The sequence below is a fragment of the Schistocerca americana genome, chromosome 8, assembly GCF_021461395.2.
Source record: "Schistocerca americana isolate TAMUIC-IGC-003095 chromosome 8, iqSchAmer2.1, whole genome shotgun sequence".
Taxonomy (NCBI): Eukaryota; Metazoa; Arthropoda; class Insecta; order Orthoptera; family Acrididae; genus Schistocerca; species Schistocerca americana.
In genome coordinates this window covers 291191018-291214741 of record NC_060126.1, presented here as the reverse complement: position 1 = coordinate 291214741, position 23724 = coordinate 291191018, and the positions used below count along the sequence as shown (strand labels likewise).

At 43.9% G+C, this 23724-nt stretch overlaps 2 protein-coding genes across 2 annotated transcripts in view; one reads left to right on the top strand and one right to left on the bottom strand.

Moving 5' to 3' along the window:
* Window positions 1-3787, bottom strand: part of LOC124545243 (SWI/SNF-related matrix-associated actin-dependent regulator of chromatin subfamily B member 1) — a 138908-nt gene extending 135121 nt beyond the window's left edge. Inside the window, exons 1-2 of the mRNA XM_047124115.1 lie at window positions 3599-3787; window positions 3362-3467 (exon numbers count right to left, since the gene is read on the bottom strand). Of these exons, the coding sequence (XP_046980071.1) occupies window positions 3362-3467; window positions 3599-3679 (187 nt within the window). The 5' untranslated portion in view covers window positions 3680-3787. The remainder of the gene's footprint in view (window positions 1-3361; window positions 3468-3598) is intronic.
* Window positions 3788-3919: 132 nt separating this feature from the next.
* The window catches only part of LOC124544678 (rabankyrin-5-like), a 426179-nt gene continuing 406374 nt past the window's right edge, over window positions 3920-23724 (top strand). Inside the window, exons 1-2 of the mRNA XM_047123303.1 lie at window positions 3920-4317; window positions 4392-4581. Coding sequence (XP_046979259.1) covers window positions 4299-4317; window positions 4392-4581 — 209 coding nt within the window. The 5' untranslated portion in view covers window positions 3920-4298. The remainder of the gene's footprint in view (window positions 4318-4391; window positions 4582-23724) is intronic.

Here is a 23724-nt window from a genome sequence, read left to right as displayed (position 1 = left end):
TAATTGATGAAATAGTCTGGATTTCTGGAAAGCATTTGACACACTGCCCTACTACAGGCAGTTAATGAAGGTCCAGTCATACAAGATGGGCTCACAGATATGAGTGGCTCAAAGATTTGTTAAGTAACAGAATGCAGTACGTCATCCTGAAGAGCAAGTGCTCTCAGAGACAAGGGTATCATCATAAGTGCCAATGTAAAGTACAATGAGACCACCCTTGTTCTCTATACATGCAAACTATCTGACAGATAGGGTGAGCAGCAATTTGCAACTGTCTGCTGATGACGCTGCTGTCTATGGGAAAGTATCATCACTGGGTGGCTGTTAAGAGGATTCAGGATGACTCTGACAGAATTTCCCTTTGGTGTGATGAATGGCACCCTTTGTAAACGTACAAAAATGTAATCTAATGGAGATGAGAAGGAAAAACAACCCTGCGATGTTTGAATACAGTATTAGTGATGTGCTGTTTGACACGGTCATGTTGATTAAATAGCTAGGCATAATGGTACAAAGCAACATTAAATTAAGTAAGAACACAAGGCTGGTTGCAAAGAACATGAATGGTCAATTTTGGTTTATTGAGAGAATTTTAGGAGACTGTAGCTGATCTACAAAGGAGGCCACATACAGAACACCTGTTGAGTACTGCTTGAGTGTTTGAGATTCCCAGTAGCTCGGACTACAGGAAGAGATTGAAGAAATTCAAGGGTGTGCTGCTAGATTTGTTACTGGTACGTTTTATCGACATGCGAGTAATATGGAAATTCCCTGTGAACTCAAATAAGAATCTGTGGTGGAAAGGCAACATTATTTTTGTTAAATATTATCAGGAAAATTTGATACTGTCAAAAATAAGCTCATTATATTGAGTGTTGTAATGTGAGCATGCCAGAGAACAATTATGTATGTTCATCCCGCAACATTATTAAACACACGTTTGGTTTCTTTGCCTTCATCATTACTATGGTTACTATGTCCTATTTAGTTTACAATAAAGAGCAACTGTGTTTAATTAATCCCAAGCTTATTTACTCTGTTATTTTCTGCTTTAAAAAAAAAAAAAAAAGGTCACAGACATCAGATAATGGAACCACACCATTGTGTACTTATAGCCTATACTTTTCTATTGCTGGTAACTGTTTGATGCACAGAAACACACAACAGAAAACTATATATACCACCTTTCAAATGTTTGCTCTTTCTTTAGTGGAAGTATACATATTCACACAAACAACCATGCCCACAAATCCCACAGAAGTGTGTGCTGTTGCTGACCCTATTCCCCCCCCCCCCCCCCCCCCCCAGTTACCTTTGATATTATACTATTATACTTTGAGGAGCTAATTAGGATATTTCTTGCTCCTACAATAAGCACCTGGCCCTCTCCATCAAAATCTCTGCACAAGGCCCCTATGTTCTCCAGGACCTGCAAAGCACGCCACTAGGTTTCACAATGCTTGTGACCTGGTATTCTGCACCAGGTTTTCCTGTAGCATTTGACCTATGCCTCACCCATAACTAACACCAAGCAGCACAACCCTTTTTTTTTCTATCTTACTTTTCTACTGACATAGCTTTAAAGTTGTCCCTACACATCCGTTAGACTATATGTTGTTCAAAAATTGATTGAGGCTCTTCTATTTCAAGTAATAGGTTAAAGTGATTGCTAACTGCAATTTGAAATGTGATTTCTGAGGTTTTCTCCTTTTGCCTATTTCTTGTCACCTTTTCCCAGCTCCCACTGTCTCTTTCCTCCTTCAAACTATCAAATTCAAAATATACCATCTGAAATTCTGCCCAAAGGACACAAAACTTTCTTCCCTATTCAAGGATTTTCCTTTCCCGACTACATAATATGTTGTCATTATGTCACCATTATGGCAAAACTACTGATCTCTTGAGGGTCAAGCTAAAACATCAACAGTGTGTTCTCATGAGCACTTTTGAGTACAGAAACCTGCACTGTGAAAGATCTGTTATCTCCACCTCCAAGACGGTGTAATTCCCTGGGTACATGTGTATCCACTACCCTCTTGGCAGTCATTTCCTGCAGTGTATATCCATTCAGCAAAATCATACAGTATACATGAACTTGTTGGAAACAACAACACTGACATTTGCTCTGATAGAAACAGCTGGCAGATCTGTTTCCAAAACCTTTAACAAGAAACAAATTCACATCAAATAGAAAAGCTGTGTGAATTTCCTCAAAAACAATATCAATGAAACAAGAGTGGGAGTATTGTCAACAATGAGCTTGTTATGATGACTTTTGATATAGTTCAAAGCTTTGTTTCTAATGGTTGTTAATGTGAGCAGCTCATGTAGGTTTCCACATGTAGGTCTTCAGCTACTGGAACTTTACAACATACAAGGATTTTGCTTCTCTTCTTATTAATTTTCATATTATACCTTTCTGAGAATACTTTGTTCATGCCTTTACAGCCTTCTGGAGACTCTTTTAGATTCAGCTACCAGTGCTATTATCATATGCAAATCTATGCAAAGTTATGTCCATGTATTGTTATTCACTCAACATATGTATATTGACATTTGTTTACTGCATTTTCGATGTATGTGTAATCTCATTGTTATGAGAAAAATTTCCTGTAAATACCAAACGTTTATCTCAACCGCTAGCACGATTAGAACTTGAATTTTTCTTTTTTGTCCTCAAAATAAGCTTATAAGTGTGAGAACTGCAGATTCTACACTAACACCATGGGGCAGAAAATGATTGTGAGACTTGGAGTACATTAGGCCTATATAACTTTTTGTTGTTCCCAATGAATCAGAGAAGGAAACCAAACACTGCCCAATACACCTGCAACAATTCAATTATATTGATGCGCATGTCCTTACAGACATACATACCTTCAGTTCCAAGCAATAACATGATATCTCTCCAATGCAATAAACTCACATGTATCTACATTTGGCACCATAAATTATACCAGACTTCATTCAGCAACTCTCACGTCCCCGCACACTCACATCTACCGAGTCTTCGTCTATCCCATCACACTTTTAGCCTGGAAATGGTTTCTCCTCAGGACTTATGAAATGAATGGTTATACCGTCTACATTCATTAGCAAAATGTTTCTAAACAAGCGGCAACAAATTAACGTAACAGTTGCTACTATTAAAAATTACAGACATTGCGTTCTCTAGCACTTAACAGCAAATTTACAGCTTGACTTCATTACCATCGGCCAGTGCAACAATCGCGAAATAGTTGTGAACATGCGATCGATTACACCGAGTACGGGAACGTTTAACATGTTGAGTCATTTATTTTCTGAAAACATGGTAAAGAAATACGGAACACTGGCGAAAACTTTGCAATTTCATACTTACCGATTTCAACCAATTTCTTCCTTTCATCGTTTGTTATACTTCTCCTGTACATTCCAGGATACTTCTTGTAAAGCGACCCACGGAACAGCCGCAAGTAATTGCCGACCTACACAACAATTGCATTCGCTCAGTAGTAAATCATTGTTAACTAAATATGACTGCATCATTGTAGCAGCATTTACAAGCGGTTATTACAGAGAATTTCGAAAGGCTATGATTAGAAAATTAAAGGTGTACCTCCGATCCAATGCAGTAATATTCCCCATTTTCTTCAACTTGAAAACTAATAGGTTTGTCACCATAAGTTCTAATAGCCATTCTTGCCTACACACAACAGGCGACAACCAAAACAAATCACCGATAACACCGCCACCAGATTTCACTTCGGACGGATTACAAAGCACTCTCTTCACAGAAAGTACAGACTAGAGGGACGCTCCAACGGAAGTGAAGCAATATCTGCCTTCTATATTGTGTTGGGCACAGTGTAACAAAGCCTTTGGCGTAGTCATTTAACCAGTGATCTCTAGATAGTATTAAAATCTTTGGATACAGCTGTCAAGTGGCGAGACAGTTTAGTTTACAGGAATCGATATAGAAGTGTATCGGTTACAATTGCCGGTAGCATGACATTATTTAAAGAGTAGTATGCATCAGGCGTTCTGTTAAAGGATACACATCTTAATTCAAAACAGTATCGTCGGCTTTTTGTGTATGTTGATTGCTATTAAGAAGTAAAATAAGCAGAATTCGACATACTGTGTGCTACAGTATCTGTGGGCAATTGATAACTAGGACTGGAGTCCTTGTGGGCGTCAATTTAGGGGAAGCGGTACTGTGGGTTGTCGAAGTGTAGAGTTGGAATGTTTGGTGTTCTTACGGGTGCCTTAGTAGTGGAGTTTTAGGTTGTTTACGAACATCAGCCTTCACCGAAGCGATGACAACCTCGGAAAAGGGTAATCAAGATATTCAGATTTACATTGGAAGTAGTCCTATAGGTTTTTATACTAATGCCGAAAAACTATTGTAGGTGAAATCGCAAAGCTTCAGCAGCACCTAGCTTTACTGAAAGAAGAATATGTCAAACTCCAGGCACATGGAAACGAATTAGAGAGGAAATACGCTCTAGCCGCAGCTGCTGCGGGAGAATTGAACGAAAATAGTTTCGTTTCCAGACTGTTGAGGACAGTGGCAAGTCTCTTCAATCAACAGCTATACAGGTAATGAACAAAATGATTAGCCTTTAACGTGTGATTTTCTCCCACAATAAAGATTCTTCTTCTTCTTCCTGCTTTGGATTTCACTGTCATATTTTTTTATATGTAAAAAAACTATCCTATGTGCATTAAAGAAAACAACCAAACTAACTGATAGTTTACTCGTTGATTCACTTGCTCTGATCTGTTATTACAAACATACTTGCTTTCAGCACCTAATTTCAAACAGTTCTTCCCACAAAACAGACCCATTTCTGATCACAGTGGGCTGTAATGCCTACACATTGATCTAGTAAAACCCTTATTTTTCTCCTCTTGTTCCGTCTAAAATTTTTGTCAACATTAAATTCACGTCTGAATGCCGTATCAAGGCTTAAAGAGGGCCAATAATCCATAAATTTGATTTGAACACAATAGTCAGTTATCTTACACAAGAGGTGTGCATTGACTTCTCTCGAAACAGTCCATGGAATCTCTCATTCTGTGCAACTTAGTGTTTTGCATACACTCCTTTTAATACAGGGCTTGAGAGTTATATTAAACACTGTGCAAACCTCCTTTCTTCTATGCAAAACTTGACATTTTGGAATGTTTCTAGGACACTTAACAGAGCTGGTACATCGACTTGGTGTAAAAAGGATTTATTGAAGTGTAGAATGGGTATCTTGAATTAAGAGTCATCTGTCTTAATATCATAAGCCATTAAAACTCACTGTACAGTTTTTCCATTGGAATTTGTAGGATAATAGCTAGTGTTGTGTTAAACATAACATAGTAAACAAAAGTTTGTTGCTCAACACAGCTTCAGCAATATAAATTCACATTTGCTTATTATTGTACACGCAGTTACTCTCCCCTACATCAGACTTTAGTTGCCTAATAACTGGAAAACACAAACTGCTGTCATACTGGTATCTATAGGTCCGTTACATGCTTTGTTTAAGTTGAGAACTTCTTTCAGTGAATTGTACCTCATTGATGAGAGAACTGTAAACTAAACTTTATAGCCAAAATAAAATAACTGCCACTGACAGAGGTCAGTGAGTTGAAGGGGCTTGGGTGGGAGGTAAAGCAGTGTTGTCAACTAGAAGGGGCAAGCTACAGGGCCATGCAATTGTTATAAATCATTCTGTGTTCGGTTCTCCTTCTGCTATCTCATTATGTAACTTACTTTGCCTGTATGTACCTATAAAATGGAAAACACTGGAAGCACATGGAACCCAAGGAATGAGGAGTTAGCTGGCTCCTACCACTCAACTCACTGAAATGCCAGTCTCTAGCTTATACTTCCATTAAAATAACATTGCTCTGTGTTGCTATAATGAGAGTGTTTATGTGTACATTTTCATGATGTGCACTTGTTTATTTTTCTGTGCTTGAATTACACCAAGTCCATTCAGTGTTTGATGGCCTTAACACCTTTGTTGTTTGCTGTTAGTAAGTATTCTGTTGTGCATTATTGTCCCACAATTTTACACATCAGTCACATTGAGGTTTTTGTTGTTCTGCACAGAAACACACAGTATCTATTATGATTCAAATTGCAGTTGCTGGCATTCTTGATTCATTTTGGTATTCAAAATTCTGGCCTAAAGCCTGTTACTAAATTTTCATATAAATATAAGTAGGTGGTAATCAAGTGTGTGTTGTTTCCTTACATGAACTGAGAGGTTGAAAATCTCTCGTTTCCCATTTTTAAGGTCTGTTAACATCTTGGTTTCCTTGCCAGGGTGTTGGCCATATCATACAGGGCTACTATAAATGATTCATTTATTTTCAGAGCTCTGTATTTAACAAAGTATTACATATGTAAATATGATTGATGCATTAATAAAACCATAAATTCTCCAGGTTTGCATTTTGCACTGTACAACAAAGGTTGTACGAGTGCCCCTCTGGTCACACAATACACATCCAAGTGGTGGTGATAAAGTTCGTTCCATTCCACATGTAGCAACACCCTGTCAGTGGCCAGCACAGCAGCATTGATTTGATCTCTGAGCTATTCCCATTTTCTTGGCAGAGGGGGTACATAAACACAGTCCATGATGTATCCCAAAGGAAAGAAATCACAAGGCATTAGAAAAGATGACCAGGAGGGACAAAGAAATGAAACCACTTCATCTTTACCACTACGCCCAATCCAATGATGGGGAAGTTCATCATTGAGGTAGTGACAAACATCATTGCCCCAATGGTGGCTCAAAATGGCTCTGAGCACTATGGGACTCAACTGCTGAGGTCATTAGTCCCCTAGAACTTAGAACTAGTTAAACCTAACTAACCTAAGGACATCACAAACATCCATGCCCGAGGCAGGATTCGAACCTGCGACCGTAGCGGTCTTGCGGTTCCAGACTGCAGCGCCTTTAACCGCACGGCCACTTCGGCCGGCCCAATGGTGGGTACCTCATATTGTTGGGGGATGAAATTCTCGAAATCAGCAGCCAGGAAGTTTCATATCAGTGCACACTCTGCTGCAGAGTGAAAATCTCATTAAGGGAACAGGATACATCACCGTATAGAAGTGTATCAAGACTGACAAATTTTCTAAACTTTGTTGGGTGTACTAGGGTTGGCCAAGAAGTCCAGTACTGAGACTAACCATAAGGTTTAAGTCGGCATGCTTTGTGTGGGATGGTGTATCCAACAAGGGAACAGGATGAAACTTCCTGGCAGATTAAAACTGTGTGCCGGACCGAGACTTGAACTCGGGACCTTTGCAGAAGGATAAATGGTTCCTACAGCTTCGTTTGCAACTTTGCATAGAAAACATTGATTTACAGAGCCCCACATTTTCACATTGTGATACTTAACAGTTCCAGATAAATGGAAGAGTGCTTCATGGGCAATTATCAGCTTGGTGAAACCTCAAGTGGTTCCCACATTGTGACACTTGGTTGATCGATACTTTCTGTTTACAGAGAGAACCAGTGTCCCTAAATTGACAACACTAATGCACAATGTTCTGTTTGGGCGGCAGTTCTTTTCTGTAATTCCTTCTGAATGCGAGCTTCTCTATTGTAACAGATGTACATCCTGCATATTCGAGCACACGGAAACTAGTTTCTTGCTCATTGACCATCGTGTCAAGGCACTGCATTTGTAATGCCAACAGGTGGCCACACCACAAACTCAGTGAGTTTAAGATTCTATTCAAATGTCAGTCATATTTGTACACACCTGAAAAATATAGAATTTTGAACCTGAATGAATCATTTTTGGGTAGACCTGTTTATTTTTAAAAAATTAATGGAGTTTGGGTCTAGCCGGATGATGCTAATATGGAAGATTTTGTGGATATATCAGTTTTTCCCCCTCTTCCTGTGGCAACTACTCCCATTATGTTGGGTGTACTAGGGTTGGCCAAGAAGTCCAGTACTGAGACTAACCATAAGGTTTAAGTCGGCATGCTTTGTGTGGGATGGTGTATCCAACAAGGGAACAGGATGAAACTTCCTGGCAGATTAAAACTGTGTGCCGGACCGAGACTCGAACTCGGGACCTTTGCCTTTCGCGGGGCAAGTGCTCTACCATCTGAGCTACCCAAGCATGACTCACGGCCCGTCCTCACAGGCTGTGGCTAACCCATGTCTCTGCAATATCCTTTCTTTCAGGAGTGCTAGTTCTGCAAGGTTCGCAAGAGAGCTTCTGTAAAGTTTGGAAGGTATGAACGAGATACTGGCAGAGCTAAAGCTGTGAAGATGGGGCGTGAGCTGTGCTTAGGTAGCTCAGATGGTATAGCACTTGCCCACGAAAGGCAAAGGTCCTGAGTTCGAGTTTCAGTCCGGCACACAGTTTTAATTTGCCAGGAAGTTTCATATCAGTGCACACTCTGCTGCAGAGTGAAAATCTCATTAAGGGAACAGGATACATCACCGTATAGAAGTGTATCAAGACTGACAAATTTTCTAAACTTTGAGGCTGACATCCCCTATTATCAGCTTCGGATACCACCTCCACCACGTATTTAATCAGTTAACTCTTGGAGAAGGTCACATCTGGTATGCATTTTGCTTCTCATTGTGAGACAGTGATGTTTGAATACCAGAGTCATGGTGGTGGTTATGTTGCAGGTTCTGCTAATGCTAACACATATTCAGCGTCTTTAAGTGCTTCACAGTATTTGAGTCAGTATGTGCCCTTTAGAGCGATTGATTCCCCCCTGCGGGTCTAGGGGTTAGAATAGGCCCGCGGTATTCCTGCCTGTCATAAAATGCCACTAGTGGCCAGCCACCAGCAGCCACTAGGCGTTCCAGGGCTCAATTTAATGCAAACACTTGTGACCCCAAATTGTTTTCCTCTCTGGCCACACCATGGGAGGAACGAAAGGCTAAGAATGGCAGTGAAGCTTATTCACCCCGCTACCTAGTATGTACAAGAGCTGAAGGGGAATACTTTGTGTCCATTAAGCCTCAGTTCTATGAAGAGCATTTAGAGGACAAGTTTGGGGAGGTGTAGGGCTTGTCTAAAATGCTCTCTGGGTCAGTTTTGATAAAAACAGCATCCTCTGCCCTGTCGCGGGCATTACTCGCTTGTGACAAGTTAGGGGATGTTTAAGTTACCATCACGTCCCATAAGAGTTTAAATATGCTTCAGGGTGTTATATTCCATAGGGACCTTCTGTTGCAGTCTGATGACGAGCTGCGCGCCAATTTTGAGCGGCGAGGTGTTCATTTCGTCTGGCACGTACATCGAGGTCTGAGGGATAATCAGGTTGCCACCAGTGCCTTCATCTTGGCCTTCGAGGGTGATACATTGCCTGAGAAGGTCAAGGTGATGATCTACCGCTGTGACGTCAAGCCCTATACCCCTCCCCCGATGCGGTGCTGGAAGTTCGGCCAAATGTCTTCCCGCTGTACTTGGAGCCTCACATGTCGAGATTGCGGATGCCCATCACATCCCATTACTCCATGTGCCCTGCCTCCCATCTGTGTCAACTGCGGAGAGCATCGTTCACCTTCTCGCCAGACTGCAGGATTTTACAGAAAGTGCGGAAAATCATGGAATATAAGACCCTGGACCGACTGACCTACACTGGGGCTAAGAGGAAATATGAACACCTCCATCCTGTGTGAATGACTTCCTCTTATGCCGCCGCTACGACAACACACCGGAAGCAGCTACTAGGGTAGCAGAGTACGTGTGGCGTGCACACGGGGGTTTTTTAGGTTAGAGGGACCCCCCCTTGGGCGAAACGATAAAATACCTGACGGCTTACCAGAGAGGACATTATCATCGTTGATAAAGAACGTCCGTCCTCAGAGACCAAAAACAGGAAAAGTCAACGTAATATTGGTAAACTGCAGGAGTATCCAGGGCAAGGTTGCTGAATTAGTATCTCTTATTGAAGGAAATAGTGCGCATATAGTATTAGGAACGGAAAGTTGGTTAAAACCGGAAGTGAACAGTAACGAAATCCCAGACACAGAATGGAATATATACCGCAAGGATAGGATAAACGCCAATGGTGGAGGAGTATTTATAGCAGTAAAGAATTCAATAATATCCAGTGAAGTTATTAGCGAGTGCGAATGTGAAATAATCTGGGTTAAGTTAAGTATCAAAGGTGGGTCAGATATGATAGTCGGATGCTTCTATAGACCACCTGCATCAGCAACCGTAGTAGTTGAGCGCCTCAGAGAGAACCTGCAGAACGTCGTGAAGAAGTTTCGTGATCATACTATTGTAATAGGGGGAGACTTCAATCTACCAGGTATAGAATGGGATAGTCACACAATCAGAACTGGAGCCAGGGACAGAGACTCTTGTGACATTATCCTGACTGCCTTGTCCGAGAATTACTTCGAGCAGATAGTTAGAGAACCAACTCGTGAAGCTAACGTTTTAGACCTCATAGCAACAAATAGACCGGAACTTTTCGACTCCGTGAATGTAGAAGAGGGTATCAGTGATCATAAGTCAGTGGTTGCATCAATGACTACAAGTGTAATAAGAAATGCCAAGAAAGGAAGGAAAATATATTTGCTTAACAAGAGTGATAGGGCACAAATCGCAGAATATCTGAGTGACCACCATCAAACGTTCATTTCTGAGGAAGAGGATGTGGAACAAAAATGGAAAAAATTCAGAAACATCGTCCAGTACGCCTTAGATAAGTTCGTACCGACTAAGGTCCAAAGCGAGGGGAAAGATCCACCGTGGTATAACAATCATGTACGAAAGGTACTACGGAAACAAAGAAAGCTTCATCATAGGTTTAAGAGTAGTCGAATCATAGCTGATAAGGAAAAGCTGAACGAAGCGAAAAAGAGCGTAAAGAGAGCAATGAGAGAAGCATTCAACGAATTCGAACATAAAACATTGGCAAACAATCTAAACAAGAACCCTAAAAAGTTTTGGTCATATGTAAAATCGGTAAGCGGATCTAAATCCCCTATTCAGTCACTCGTTGACCACGATGGCACCGAAACAGAGGACGACCGAAGAAAGGCAGAAATACTGAATTCAGTGTTCCGAAACTGTTTCACTGCGGAAAATCGTAACACGGTCCCTGACTTCAGCCGTCGCACGGACGCCAAAATGGAAAATATTGAAATAAACGATATCGGAATTGAAAAACAACTGCTATCACTTAGTAGCGGAAAAGCATCCGGACCAGACGAGATACCCTTAAGATTCTACAGTGATTATGCTAAAGAACTTGCCCCCTTTCTATCAGCAATTTATCGTAGATCGCTGGAAGAACGTAAAGTACCTAGCGACTGGAAGAAAGCGCAGGTCGTTCCCATTTTCAAGAAGGGTCATAAATCAGATGCGAATAATTATAGGCCTATTTCGCTTACGTCAATCTGTTGTAGAATAATGGAACATGTTTTGTGTTCTCGTATTATGACGTTCTTAGATAATACAAATCTCCTTCATCATAACCAACATGGATTCCGCAAACAGAGATCATGTGAAACTCAGCTCGCCCTATTTGCCCAAGAAATTCACAGTGCCGTAGACACTGGCGAGCAGATTGATGCCGTATTCCTGGACTTCAGGAAGGCATTTGATACGGTTCCGCACTTACGTTTAGTGAAAAAAATACGAGCTTACGGAATATCGGACCAGGTTTGTGATTGGATTCAGGATTTCCTAGAAGAAAGAACACAACATGTCATTCTTAACGGTTCAAAATTTGCAGACGTAGAGGTAATTTCGGGAGTACCGCAGGGAAGCGTGATAGGACCTTTATTGTTTACAATATACATAAATGACTTAGTTGACAACATCGGTAGCTCCGTGAGGCTATTTGCAGATGACACGGTTGTCTACAAGAAAGTAGCAACATCAGAAGACTCGTACGTACTCCAGGAGGACCTGCAGAGGATTAATGCATGGTGCGACAGCTGGCAGCTTTCCCTAAACGTAGATAAATGTAATATAATGCGCATACATAGGGGCAGAAATCCATTCCAGTACGATTATGCCATAGGTGGTAAATCATTGGAAGCGGTAACGACCGTAAAATACTTAGGAGTTACTATCCGGAGCGATCTGAAGTGGAATGATCACATAAAACAAATAGTGGGAAAAGCAGGCGCCAGGTTGAGATTCATAGGAAGAATTCTAAGAAAATGTGACTCATCGACGAAAGAAGTAGCTTACAAAACGCTTGTTCGTCCGATTCTTGAGTATTGCTCATCAGTATGGGACCCTTACCAGGTTGGATTAATAGAAGAGAGAGACATGATCCAGCGAAAAGCAGCGCGATTCGTCATGGGGACATTTAGTCAGCGCGAGAGCGTTACGGAGATGCTGAACAAGCTCCAGTGGCGGACACTTCAAGAAAGGCGTTACGCAATACGGAGAGGTTTATTATCGAAATTACGAGAGAGCACATTCCGGGAAGAGATGGGCAACGTATTACTACCGCCCACATATATCTCGCGTAATGATCACAACGAAAAGATCCGAGAAATTAGAGCAAATACGGAGACTTACAAGCAGTCGTTCTTCCCACGCACAATTCGTGAATGGAACAGGGAAGGGGGGATCAGATAGTGGTACAATAAGTACCCTCCGCCACACACCGTAAGGTGGCTCGCGGAGTATAGATGTAGATGTAGTGACAGCCCCATCAGTTCAGCGAATTCCAGTCAACTCCCTGAGTCATAAAACTACATCTGCCCCTTGACCGTGGGAGGGCACTGCCTTCCTTGTTGCTCCTGCACCACCTACTTTGGGAGCAGCACCCCCCACCCATCGGGGACGTCCGTCCCCACTTCTGAGCCGGAGAAGCATCCAACTTCTTCAGCTCCTCGTGCTCGGAAGGGGTCCGTTGGGTCCCTCCCTGCCCAGGTTTCCACCAGTGGGAAGGATGACGCCTGCCAGTGGTGTAAGTGCCCACAAGGAGCTGGTCGTAGGGCTTCACAATCCTCCTCAGTCCCAGAGACTAAATCAGTGAAGCCCTCTGTCAGTGAAACCCAAGGAGCAGCGAGAAAAGTCCAAGAAGAAGAGCTCTAAGATCAAGGAACTTGCGTTGGCACCCACACCATTGCAAACTACCAGCTCTGCAACTGAGGATGGTGTGGAGATTCTGGTGTCTGCTGAGGATCTAGATCTCACTGGACCCTCAGACACCATGGAAGTTGATCGCGCGGGTATTCAGTTGGTGGCAGCAGGTGATCCAGTGGCGTAATCTGCCTCCTTGTTCCCTTCATGCCTTTTTCGGTTGCTGACAATGTCATCCTCCATTGGAATTGCAGCAGATTTTTCCACCACCTTGCTGAGCTCCGACAACTTCTCAGCCTTCACCCTTTCTTCTGCATTGCTCTCCATGAAATTTGGTTTCCAGCGATGCGAACCCCTGCCCTCTGTGGTTATTGGGGTTATTAAAAGAATCTGGCAACTTATGAGAGGGTATCTGGTGGAATCTGCGTCTACGTTCTTAACTCTCTTTACAGTGAGTGTGTCCCTCTTCAAACACCTTTAGAGGCTGTCGCTGTTCAGGTGTGGAAGCCTCAGGCTGTTACTGCAGTCTCTATCTTCCTCCGGATGGTGATGTCCCGCAGCATGTATTGGCTGTGCTGATAGCCCAACTGCCGCCACCTTTTCTGGTATTGGGCGACTTTAACGCCCATTACCCTTTGTGGGCTGGATTTGTGGCAACAGGATAAGGCACAGTCATTGAGCAAGAGTTGGCACAGCTCGACCTTTCTCTTTTAAATAATGGTGCCTCCACACACATCAGTGTGGCGCATGACACATACTCAGCCATCGACCTTTCGGTCTGCAACCCTGGCCTTCTACTGTTTGTCCAGTGGAGTGAGCATGATGACTTGTGTGGTAGTGACCACTTTCCGATCTTTCTGTCACTGCCCCAGCATCACTCACCTGGCTGCCTCCTCAGATGGGCTTTGAAAAAGGCTGACTGGGACTTGTTCGCATCCATTGCCATTCTTGAGCCACTTTCTCATGGCGCCTTTGATGTGGTGGTTCACACGATCACCACTGGCATCATTTCTGCCACAGAATGTGCAGTTCCCTGTTCTTCTGGGTTCCCTTGGCGGAGGACTGTGACTTGGTGAACACCGGAGATCGCTGAAGCGATTAGAGATCGCAGGCAGGCCCTCCAGGGGCATAAACAGCACCTATCGTTGGAACACCTCATTACCTTTAAAAGCTCTGTGCCAGAGCCTGATACCTTATTCGCCGACTGAAGCAGGAGCGCTGGGAATGGTATGTCTCCACCATTGACACACGTACCTCTCCATTGCAACTTTAGTGCAAGATTAGGCTACTCTATAGGTATCAGACACCTGTCAGTGTACCTGGGCTTTACCTGAATAGAGCAGTCTGTACTGAATCAGACATGATTGCAGAAATCTCAGCAGAGCGTTACGCTCAGAGTTCCGCTTCTACGAGTTACCCACAGGCCTTCTCCTCCCTGAAAGAGCAGTTCGAAAGTCGGAGCCTTTCATTCTATATGCGCCACCCCGAATTGTACAACATTCCATTCAGTGAGTGAGTGCCCTAGCCGCTTGCCCTGATACGACTCCTCGGCCGGATCGCATCCACTATCAGATGCTCAAACACCTCTCGGTGGACTGCCAGTGACACCTCCTCGACCTTTTCAACCGTATCTGGGTTGAGGGTGAGTTCCCCTCAGCATTATCATCCCATGTTGAAGCCTGGCAAACGCCCTGGAGGTGGACAGCTACTGTCCCATTAGTCTCACCAATGTTATGTGCAAGTTGCTCAATTGAATGGTGAGCCGGAGGTTCAGTTGGCTACTTGAGTCTCAGGGCCTTCTTGCTCCGTCCCAGAGTGGATTCCGAAAGGGCCGCTCTGCCACTAATAGTCTGGTCTGCCTGGAGTCTGCCATCCGCAAGGCATTTGCCCGCCGTCAGCATCTGGTTGCCATCTTTTTGACATGCGGAAGGCATACGATGCGACGTGGCGACATCACATCCGCGCCACGCTTCATGGGTGGGGTCTTAGGGGCCCACTCCCACATTTAATTCAAAATTTTCTGTCGCTTTGTTCCTTCCCCGAGCAAGTTGGTTTCTCCCATAGTTCCGCCCGAGTGCAGGAGAATGGGGTCCCGCAAGGCTCTGTCTTGAGTACCCACTTCTTTTTAGTTACTATCAATGGGCTAGCTGCAGCTGTGGGAACATCCGTATCAGCTTCTTTGTATACTGATGACTTTTGCCTGTAATATAGCTCCACTGGCATTGTGGTAGCTGAACGGTGGCTACAGGGCACTATCCGCAGGGCACAGTCTTGGGCTGTCACGCACGGCTTCCAGTTCTCGGCTGCCAAGACCTGCATCATGCGTGTCTGCGGACATCGCACTGTTCACCCTGAGCTATGGCTTTACCTTGACAGCGAGCCTCTTGCTGTGGTGGAGATGCATCTGTTTTGGGCTTGCTTTTTGATGCCTGGTTGACTTGGCTCCCTCAAATTCGACAGCTTAAACAAACATTGTGGCACCATCTTAAAGCTCTTTGTTGTTGGAGTCACACCAGCTGGGGTGCCGGTCAGTCTACCCTTCTACTACTGTATCAGGCGTTGATTCAGTCCTGTCTCGATTATGGGAGCCTGGTTTACAGTTCGGCATCACCTTCCGCGTTGGGGTTGCTTGACCCCATACTTCACTGTGGGTTCCAACTCGCAACTGGAGCTTCCCACACGAGGCCTGTAAACAGCCTACTTGTGGAGGCTGGTTTCCCTCCATTGTGGACCTGCCGCCAACGACTACTGGTCACTTATGCTGCATATGTGTGTAGCTTGCCCGGGCATCCAAATTATCGTCTCCTGTTCCCCAACTTGGTCGTCCATGTTGCAGAATGGCAGCTCTGGTCAGGGTGCACGATCGCATTTTGCGTCTGGGCTCTTCTCTCTGGGCTTGAGTTTTTCCGTCTCCCACCTCTTTTCTGGGCCCATATACATATACCCCCATGGTGTGTGCCCCGCCCATGCCTTCGGCTGGATTTGGCACAGGGCCCGAAGGACTCAGTCCCTCCTGAGGCCCTCCGCCGCCGCTTTCTTTCCATCTTTGCCGCATTTCACAGTTCTGATGTGGTCTATACTGATGGTTTGATGGTTGCTGGATGAGTTGGTTATGCTCTTACTCTTGGGGATCATTCTGAACAACACTCATTGCCAGCTGGCTGCAGTGTTTTCACTGCCGAGCTGGTCGCCATCTCTTGTGCCCTAGAGTATATCTGCTCCTGCTCAGGTGAGTCCTTTGTTATCTGTAGTGACTCCCTGAGCATTTTACGAGCTGTCAGCCAGTGTTTTCCTCGCTCTCATATGGTGATGACTATCCAGGAGTCCATCCATACTCTTGCCCGTTGCGGCCACTCTATGGTTTTTATATGGACGCCGGGTCATGTCGGCATCCCGGGTAGTGGATGTGTTAATACACTGGCCAAACAGGCTGTCAGTGCACTGGCTTTGGAGATTGGCCTTTTGGAGTGTGATATCTGTTCAGTTTTCTACCAGAAGGTCCTTGGTACATGGGGTGATGAACGGCACACCCTGCCTTCACATAACAAACTTTGGGTTGTCAAGGAGACTACCAGTGTGTGGTGCTCCTCCTTGCGGGCCTCTTGCAAGGACTCTGTTGTACTCTGCTGGCTATGCATTAGCCACACCTGAGTGATGTACGGTTATTTATTTCGCCGTGAGGACCCATCTCTCTGTCGCTGTGGTTCAGCATTGACAGTAGTCCACATTTTGTTGGACTGTCCACTTTTAACTGCACTCAGGCAGACGTTTCGCTGTGTGAAATGCTCCCTGCACTTTTAACGGATGACACTGCCATGGCAGGCTTAGTTTTGAATTTTATTCGTGCAAGGGGCTTTTATCATTCGATTAGATGGTTTGTCTCCTTCTTTTGTGTTGAGTCTGGCCTTTGGCCTACGGTTTTAGATTGGACTTTTTAGTGTGTCTCTTGGTGGTTGGCTTTTCCTTTTTTTGTTTCCATGGTCGGCCAACCACTGTAAGACTATGTGTATTTAATTCCTCTTTTCTGGTCTTTGTCTATTGTTCTGTGTCATCCCTTGTCCTCTCCATTGCTTGTTTTTGTTCCTTGTGGATGTTTCATGATCGTGGAAAAAGGGACCGATGGTCTTTGTAGCCTGGTCCCTTCAACCCCCAAAACCAACCAGAGTGATTGATGGATTTGGCTTCAGTAGATTCTTGTGACAGTAAATGACAGCTCAGCTATAGCCGTTGTCAGTTCACATTGAATTTTTTCATTTTTCCTGTCTTGTATGGCTATGACAATAGTGTCTGCATAATTTTCATCTCCATATTGCATTAATATACAAGTCATTTGTATAAACATTATGAAGTAAGAACACTGCCTCTGGGAATTCTGTTATTCTACAATATTATTAACCTGCTATTTCTTCTTCAACTTCTTTTTTCGCCCTGGAGTAAGTTATCGTAGAATCTCTTTTTCTGAAGGGATTTCCATAAGGGGTGTAAAATAGAACTCCTCTATCAACTGATAAAGTTTCAGTTAAATTATTTATTGCTGATTCACTTTATCATCAAAAGCAACACCAGCAAGTTTCCTTTCCTCAAATGCCTCCTCAATAAACTGAGCTGAATGTAAGAACTGTACATCACAGAACCTACTACAACAAAAATAAACTTGTTCTGAGACGGTTTATCATTAATAGTCACTGAAATTGTGCTCATAATTATCCATCCCATAAGCTTAAATGTTTGACAGAGTGAAGAAGCTACTTGTCCTTTCATTTTGCGTTACTGGCTTTAATACAATGTGCACTTGTCTTCAGAGTTTAAGAATGTTCATTGTTTTGTATATCTATTGGACTAAAATAGAATTAGTGCTATGGGCCCAATGTTGTTTACTTATTTCTTCACATGACTACTTTGTTGTTATTGGATTCTTAAGGCAGTGTGCCTATGTTGCCACGTCTTGAACAGTTGTCTCTTTCCAGCCCTTCTCCGTTGTTTTGCCTTTTATCTGAGAGGACACTTGATTTGATGGGGATGCAGCTGTGATCACCACTCCAGTACTTCATATTGAAATGGGATTTACTCATCTCACTACATAAAATTTTCAAGTCTTTTGAGTCTGTGAGTGTTGAGTATGTGGCCCTGAGCCATTACAGCATTTCTGCCTTTGACTTCATTTACATTTATATACTGTAAACCACTGTGGAGTGCAAGGCAGTGGGTATGTGCTTTTTTACCAGTTATAGGGTTTCTTCTCATTCGATTCACATGTGCATGGGAAGAATGATTGTTTGAATGTCTCCATGCATGCTGTAATGAACCTGATCTTGTTCTCATGATTCCTATGTGAGCGATACATAAGTGAAACTTCATGGCAGAGACTGTGACTTGAACTCAAGACATTTGCTTTTCGCAGGCAAGTGCTCTACCAGCTGAACTACCCAAGCACAATTCATGACCTGTCCTCACAGCTTTAATTTCACCAGTTTCTTGTCTCCTGCTTTCAATGCCTTGGAGAATTTCTCCCACGGAATGTGCAGGACTAGCACTCTTGCAAGTAAGGATATTTTGGAAACAAGGCTTAGCCACACCCCAGGGCCCCTCAGGGGGCTCAGCATTTAGTTGCTGGGTACGGACTTGGCGACTCCGGGGTCCCTGAGCTGGGGACTGGGAAGTGCCACCAGTCCTCAATACCGTAAGCTCTGAGCGTGCTTCAACGACCACCGTAAGGCGCGACGTTGGAACGTTGTACGGTACAGAGCACGGGGATCTTGGCTTAACTGCCTGGGTCGCGAGGATGGTATAAACCTCTATAAAAAAAACCTCAATCTCAAGGTGTGCTGCCCGCTGAGGAGACACATGGCTGTTGTGGTAGAACAGTTGCTAGCGGGCAACCTCTGGGGAACCTGCCGCCCCGCGGTTGTATTAGGCTTACCCAGGCAAGTGGGGCTCTGTCTGGGTGGACGTTCCTTCCCCTAGCTGCTCGTGGGACCACCATGAAATGAAGTACGAATAGTGCGCAAGCACAAGTCTCTAAGAAAGGAAAGTTCAGTGCTATACAGTATGACCCCCAATCGTTCCCTTCCCTGTCCACATCAGGGGAGGAACGGCAGTCTGAATTACCTGGTGCGACGTATTCTCCTCAATTTCTGGTTTGCAGCTGAATAGATGGGGACTCATTTCTGACCACAAAGCCTCAGTTTTTTGTGGAAAATTTAGAGGACAAGTTTGGAGAAGTTGATGGCATGTCTAAAATGAGGTCTGGAGTTTACAGACAGCATCCCCAGCACAGTCATGGGCATTGCTTGCTTGTGAGAAGCTCGGTGATGTTGCAGTCTCCATTATGCCTCATAAGAGCCTCAGTATGGTTCAGGGTCTTATTTTTCATAGTGACCTGTTTTTGCAGTCTGACGACGAGCTCCGTGCAAATCTGGAATGCTGCGGTGTCCACTTTGTACAACGTGTCTCCAGGCGATCTAAAGATTAGTAGGGTCTGCTTTCGAGGGAGACACCCTGCCTGAGAAGGTCAAGGTGGTCATATAGCTATGTGATGTTAAGCCTTACATCCCTCCTCCCATGTGGCTGCTTTAAGTGCTGGATACAGGGATGATAAATACCTGAAGAAGCATGTCTGGATGGTGTTGTATGTCGAAGAATCATCCCCTTGCAGATCATTATCTTATTAGCTGACAGTGTAAACAACTATCAATATTGAAGAGCTGCAAGTGATGGACAACAAACTGCACTCACTCAAACTGACTATATTGCCATGTCTGATTCATGTCAGCCATACCATTGGAAGAAAGTGCTGTTCGCCAGACTGCACATAGGACATGGCTTTTAACCACCAAATTTCCTCCTCCGGCTGGAGGATCCACCACTCTGTGATATTTGTGGTGTGCCACTTTCAGCTCAGCATATTTTTGGCAATGTGTGTATTATATGGTGACATCAGGGAAGCTCTTAAGTTGACGGGAGATCCGCCCACTATCCTCTCTCACTGATTCCAGTGTGTCACGGGTTTTGAATTATAAACAACTCTGCCTGTGGGGTACACCCTTTGTCATTGTCCTCCTCCTCAACAAACCTCCCCCCCCCATATTACAATGGTGGTATGCCAACTCTTCATAATGGTGGTGATGAACATGCTGTTAAGTGCCCCACACCCCAAATATTTTCTTCTTCATCAATAGGGACCTTATATTTCAGACAGACAAAGAATTATGTGCAAATTTGGACATTATATCTGTCTGGACCAATGAGGTCCTAACGACAAGAAAGTAGATACCAGATCATTTATATCTTGAGTTTTGTGGGTAACATGTTACCAGATAAACTTAAGTTTATGGTTTCCTTGTGTAATGTAAAACCTATGCACCACTCCCCACCCTCACCCTCCCATCCTGCCCTCTGCCCCTGAGGTGCTTAAAATATATGAAATTCAACCACATGGCATTTGATTGTACATGTATCCCTGAAGATTGCAAACGACCAGTACACAAGGATACCCCCTGCTCAAAACTGCCATACTGCACCAATTGCAGCCTAGGATCACTCCTCTAGCAGTTAGCCAATTGGTCACATCATAAGAAGGGAAACTAAGATCCAAGAGTTGAAGATCTTTTATTTAATGTGTTAGGAATACAGAAACAAGTACTACTACATTTACCCTGGCCAAATGACACAAACTACTCCCAAAAAGTAACCCTTCCATTATAAATATTCCCTCCCCTTCCTTGTTGCTGGGTACTAGTGGTTCATCTGTTCTAGTGAGGGAGGCAATACATTCTATATCCTCAATCCCTAACCCCTACATCTGCACTGGGGACCTGTCACCCCCTCCTGTATAATGAAGGCCTCAACCCAGCTGACATCCCATAGTGGAAGGCAGCTCACTTGTGACCCTACTACCTTGAGCAATGCGAACCAGCATCCAAATGACAGTCAGTGGCTGCAAGAGGTGCAAAAATTGGGCCATAGAATGACCCACTTCTCATCTGTACCATATTCAGACCTGTAAAGTGCTACCTAACTGAAATCCCATAAGGAAAAGGAGAAAGAAGAAATCACAAGGTGAAGGCAGACCCTGCTGACCTGTATCTTACCTCCACTGCTGTTAAATCATGCAAGTAGGGAACAGTCAACATTTCACCATACCAAGCCAAATAATGATTAACAGTTCCACCCTTTCTGCACTGCCATTGGACACAATCACAACCCTGATTCAGTGGAATTGTAATAGTTATTGTTACCACTTTTCTGAACTGTAGCCTGTGCTCTCATTTTACTCAGTAGATTGTATAGCTCTTCAGAAAACCCAATTCCCTGCAACATATTCACCCATTTTATGTAATTGTGAAGCCTTTTACCTATTACAAGAACTGAACTGACCCTGAGGAGCTTCTGCTGATCTTTCAGATGACCTCTTCTGACCAAATACCACGACTGAGGTGATAGCAGTGTACATAAAAACAAATGTAGAATTCACTTTTGTAACATTACACTCCACAGCCCTGTAATTCCCTCCTCCCCCTCCCCCTCCCCCTCCCTTCCCTCTAACCCTCCGATGCCCACCCCTCTCTGGCATCCCCACCAGAAGGGCAGGTGACACTGTGAGAAGAATGCTCTGGAAATAAAGATTCTGGGGATGTGATATGAGGATGTTATTGCACTACTTAGTGGCATGGTGCCAGCCTTTGATGTTGACCAAGCTGTTTCCCTAGGTTTTGCTTTCTTTCATCAACATCTTCATTCATTTCCCTTTTATCACTTCCTGACTGATGTAATCTTGGTGTCCCTCTGGGTTAGACTTCCAGTTTTCAATTTCCCTCTGGGTTTGACTTCCATTTTTCAATATTTTTTAAAGTGTGAACTGCCGGAAAGAATGCCTGCATAAATGCATATATGTGTTTAAAAGCCATCATGCTAGCCAATCCGACATGGCAGGGTCATTATGTGACCTTCCGGTAGACAGCACAAGGATCACACTTCTGGTGCCTAACATGTTAGCTCTCCAAGCTTGCCAAGGAATAGATGCCCATCTTCCTGGGGCATCAGGACTCCCGGCAAAACTCATTGTTTCAAATTAACTTTGTTATGGCTGGTTGGCACCCATGGGGGCTGTCCTAGAATAAGTGGCATCAAGATGGACATTTTGCACGTGAAATGTATCAAATCAAACCAACACAATGACCATTCTGGTTTGGCCATCTCAACAGACATGTCTAAATATTTGAAAGCAGAATACTTGGTGTGTAATAGAATAGTTGATAGACTTTAAATTGACAAAGCCATCATTTTTTGTGAAACACACAGGACAAATATGGAGAAGTTGACTCAGTGGGGAACATGCGCAATGGCACACTATTGATTAAGGTGTTCTCTGAAGTGCAATCTCAAGCTCTTCAGACATGTGAATGACTGGGTGATTTACCAGTGACTTTTGTTCCACATAAAACTTTTGCTTGTGGTGCAGTGAGACATTGCTCTCCAGACAGACAAGGAGTTGCGAGCTAATAATTTCAGGTGGTGAAGTGTGAAGTATGTCTAACACATACCAAAAGGTCTCAAGGATAACTGTGCAGGTACAGGTACTTTCCGCTTAGCCTTTGAAGGAAATGTCCTCTGAAAATGTTAGTTATGGTGTACAAGTGTGACATGAAACCTTATGTCCCACCACCCATGAGGTATATCCAGTGTTTAAGCTTTGGTCATAAGCCATCCCTGCTGCACGGCACATCCAAATTGGGGAAACTGTGGACTTTGATTCTACAGAGGTTGTCTTTGTGGACAACTGCCTTTGTGTGTCAGTTGTATGGAACACCATTGTTCACATTCATTGGTTTCCCCAGTATTTAAAAAAGACAGGAAAATTCAAGAATATAAATCTCTAGACCACCTGTCATATACTGAGGCAAGAAGAAAGTTTGAATGCATATACTCTGTTGATATGATTTCTGTTACACTAGAATCACTGCTGTCACCCCTTCCCCTCTCCCCACCTCAGTTTTTTCCAAACCTGGTCTGCCATTGCCTTCCACTCTTGTGGTTCTCATGAAACCATTTTCAGAAACTGGTTCCCATACTCAGCCAGAGTAGCAGCTTCCTCCTACAGCATCTACTGGTGACAGAAATCTCTTGGGGCCCCTCTCCCCAGAAACCCATTGATTAGAGGCACAACACCAGCCAGTGGCTGAAGGAACCACGGCCTCTAGATCCCAAAGCTTCTCACTCTTTGTTGTCCTCACTCTTACAGCAGAAAGCCCTCGCCCTCACAAAAATATTGGCCACCAAACCAGAACAAGTAATTTCCTCTTATTCCACAGTCTGTATCACCCCCCAAGAACTTAACTTCATTGATGACCATTCCCAGTGCTTCGCAGTTACTGTGCATTCTGTTGGAATTGTACTAGCTCTGGGAGGCAACTGGAGGGGTCTGCATATTGGTACACACAGAAGTTGTAAGAGAGTTTATTCCCCTCTGTGCTACATCGGAAGCAATAGTGGGGCAAGTGCAAACTACCCCAACAATCACCATTTGTAACATTTATTTACCTCCAGAATGAGATTTTCACTCTGCAGCAGAGTGTGTGCTGATATGAAACTTCCTGGGAGATTAAAACTGTGTGCCAGACCGAGACACGAACTCGGGACCTTTACCTTTCGCGGGCAAGTGCTCTACTTGCCCGCGTAAGGCAAAGG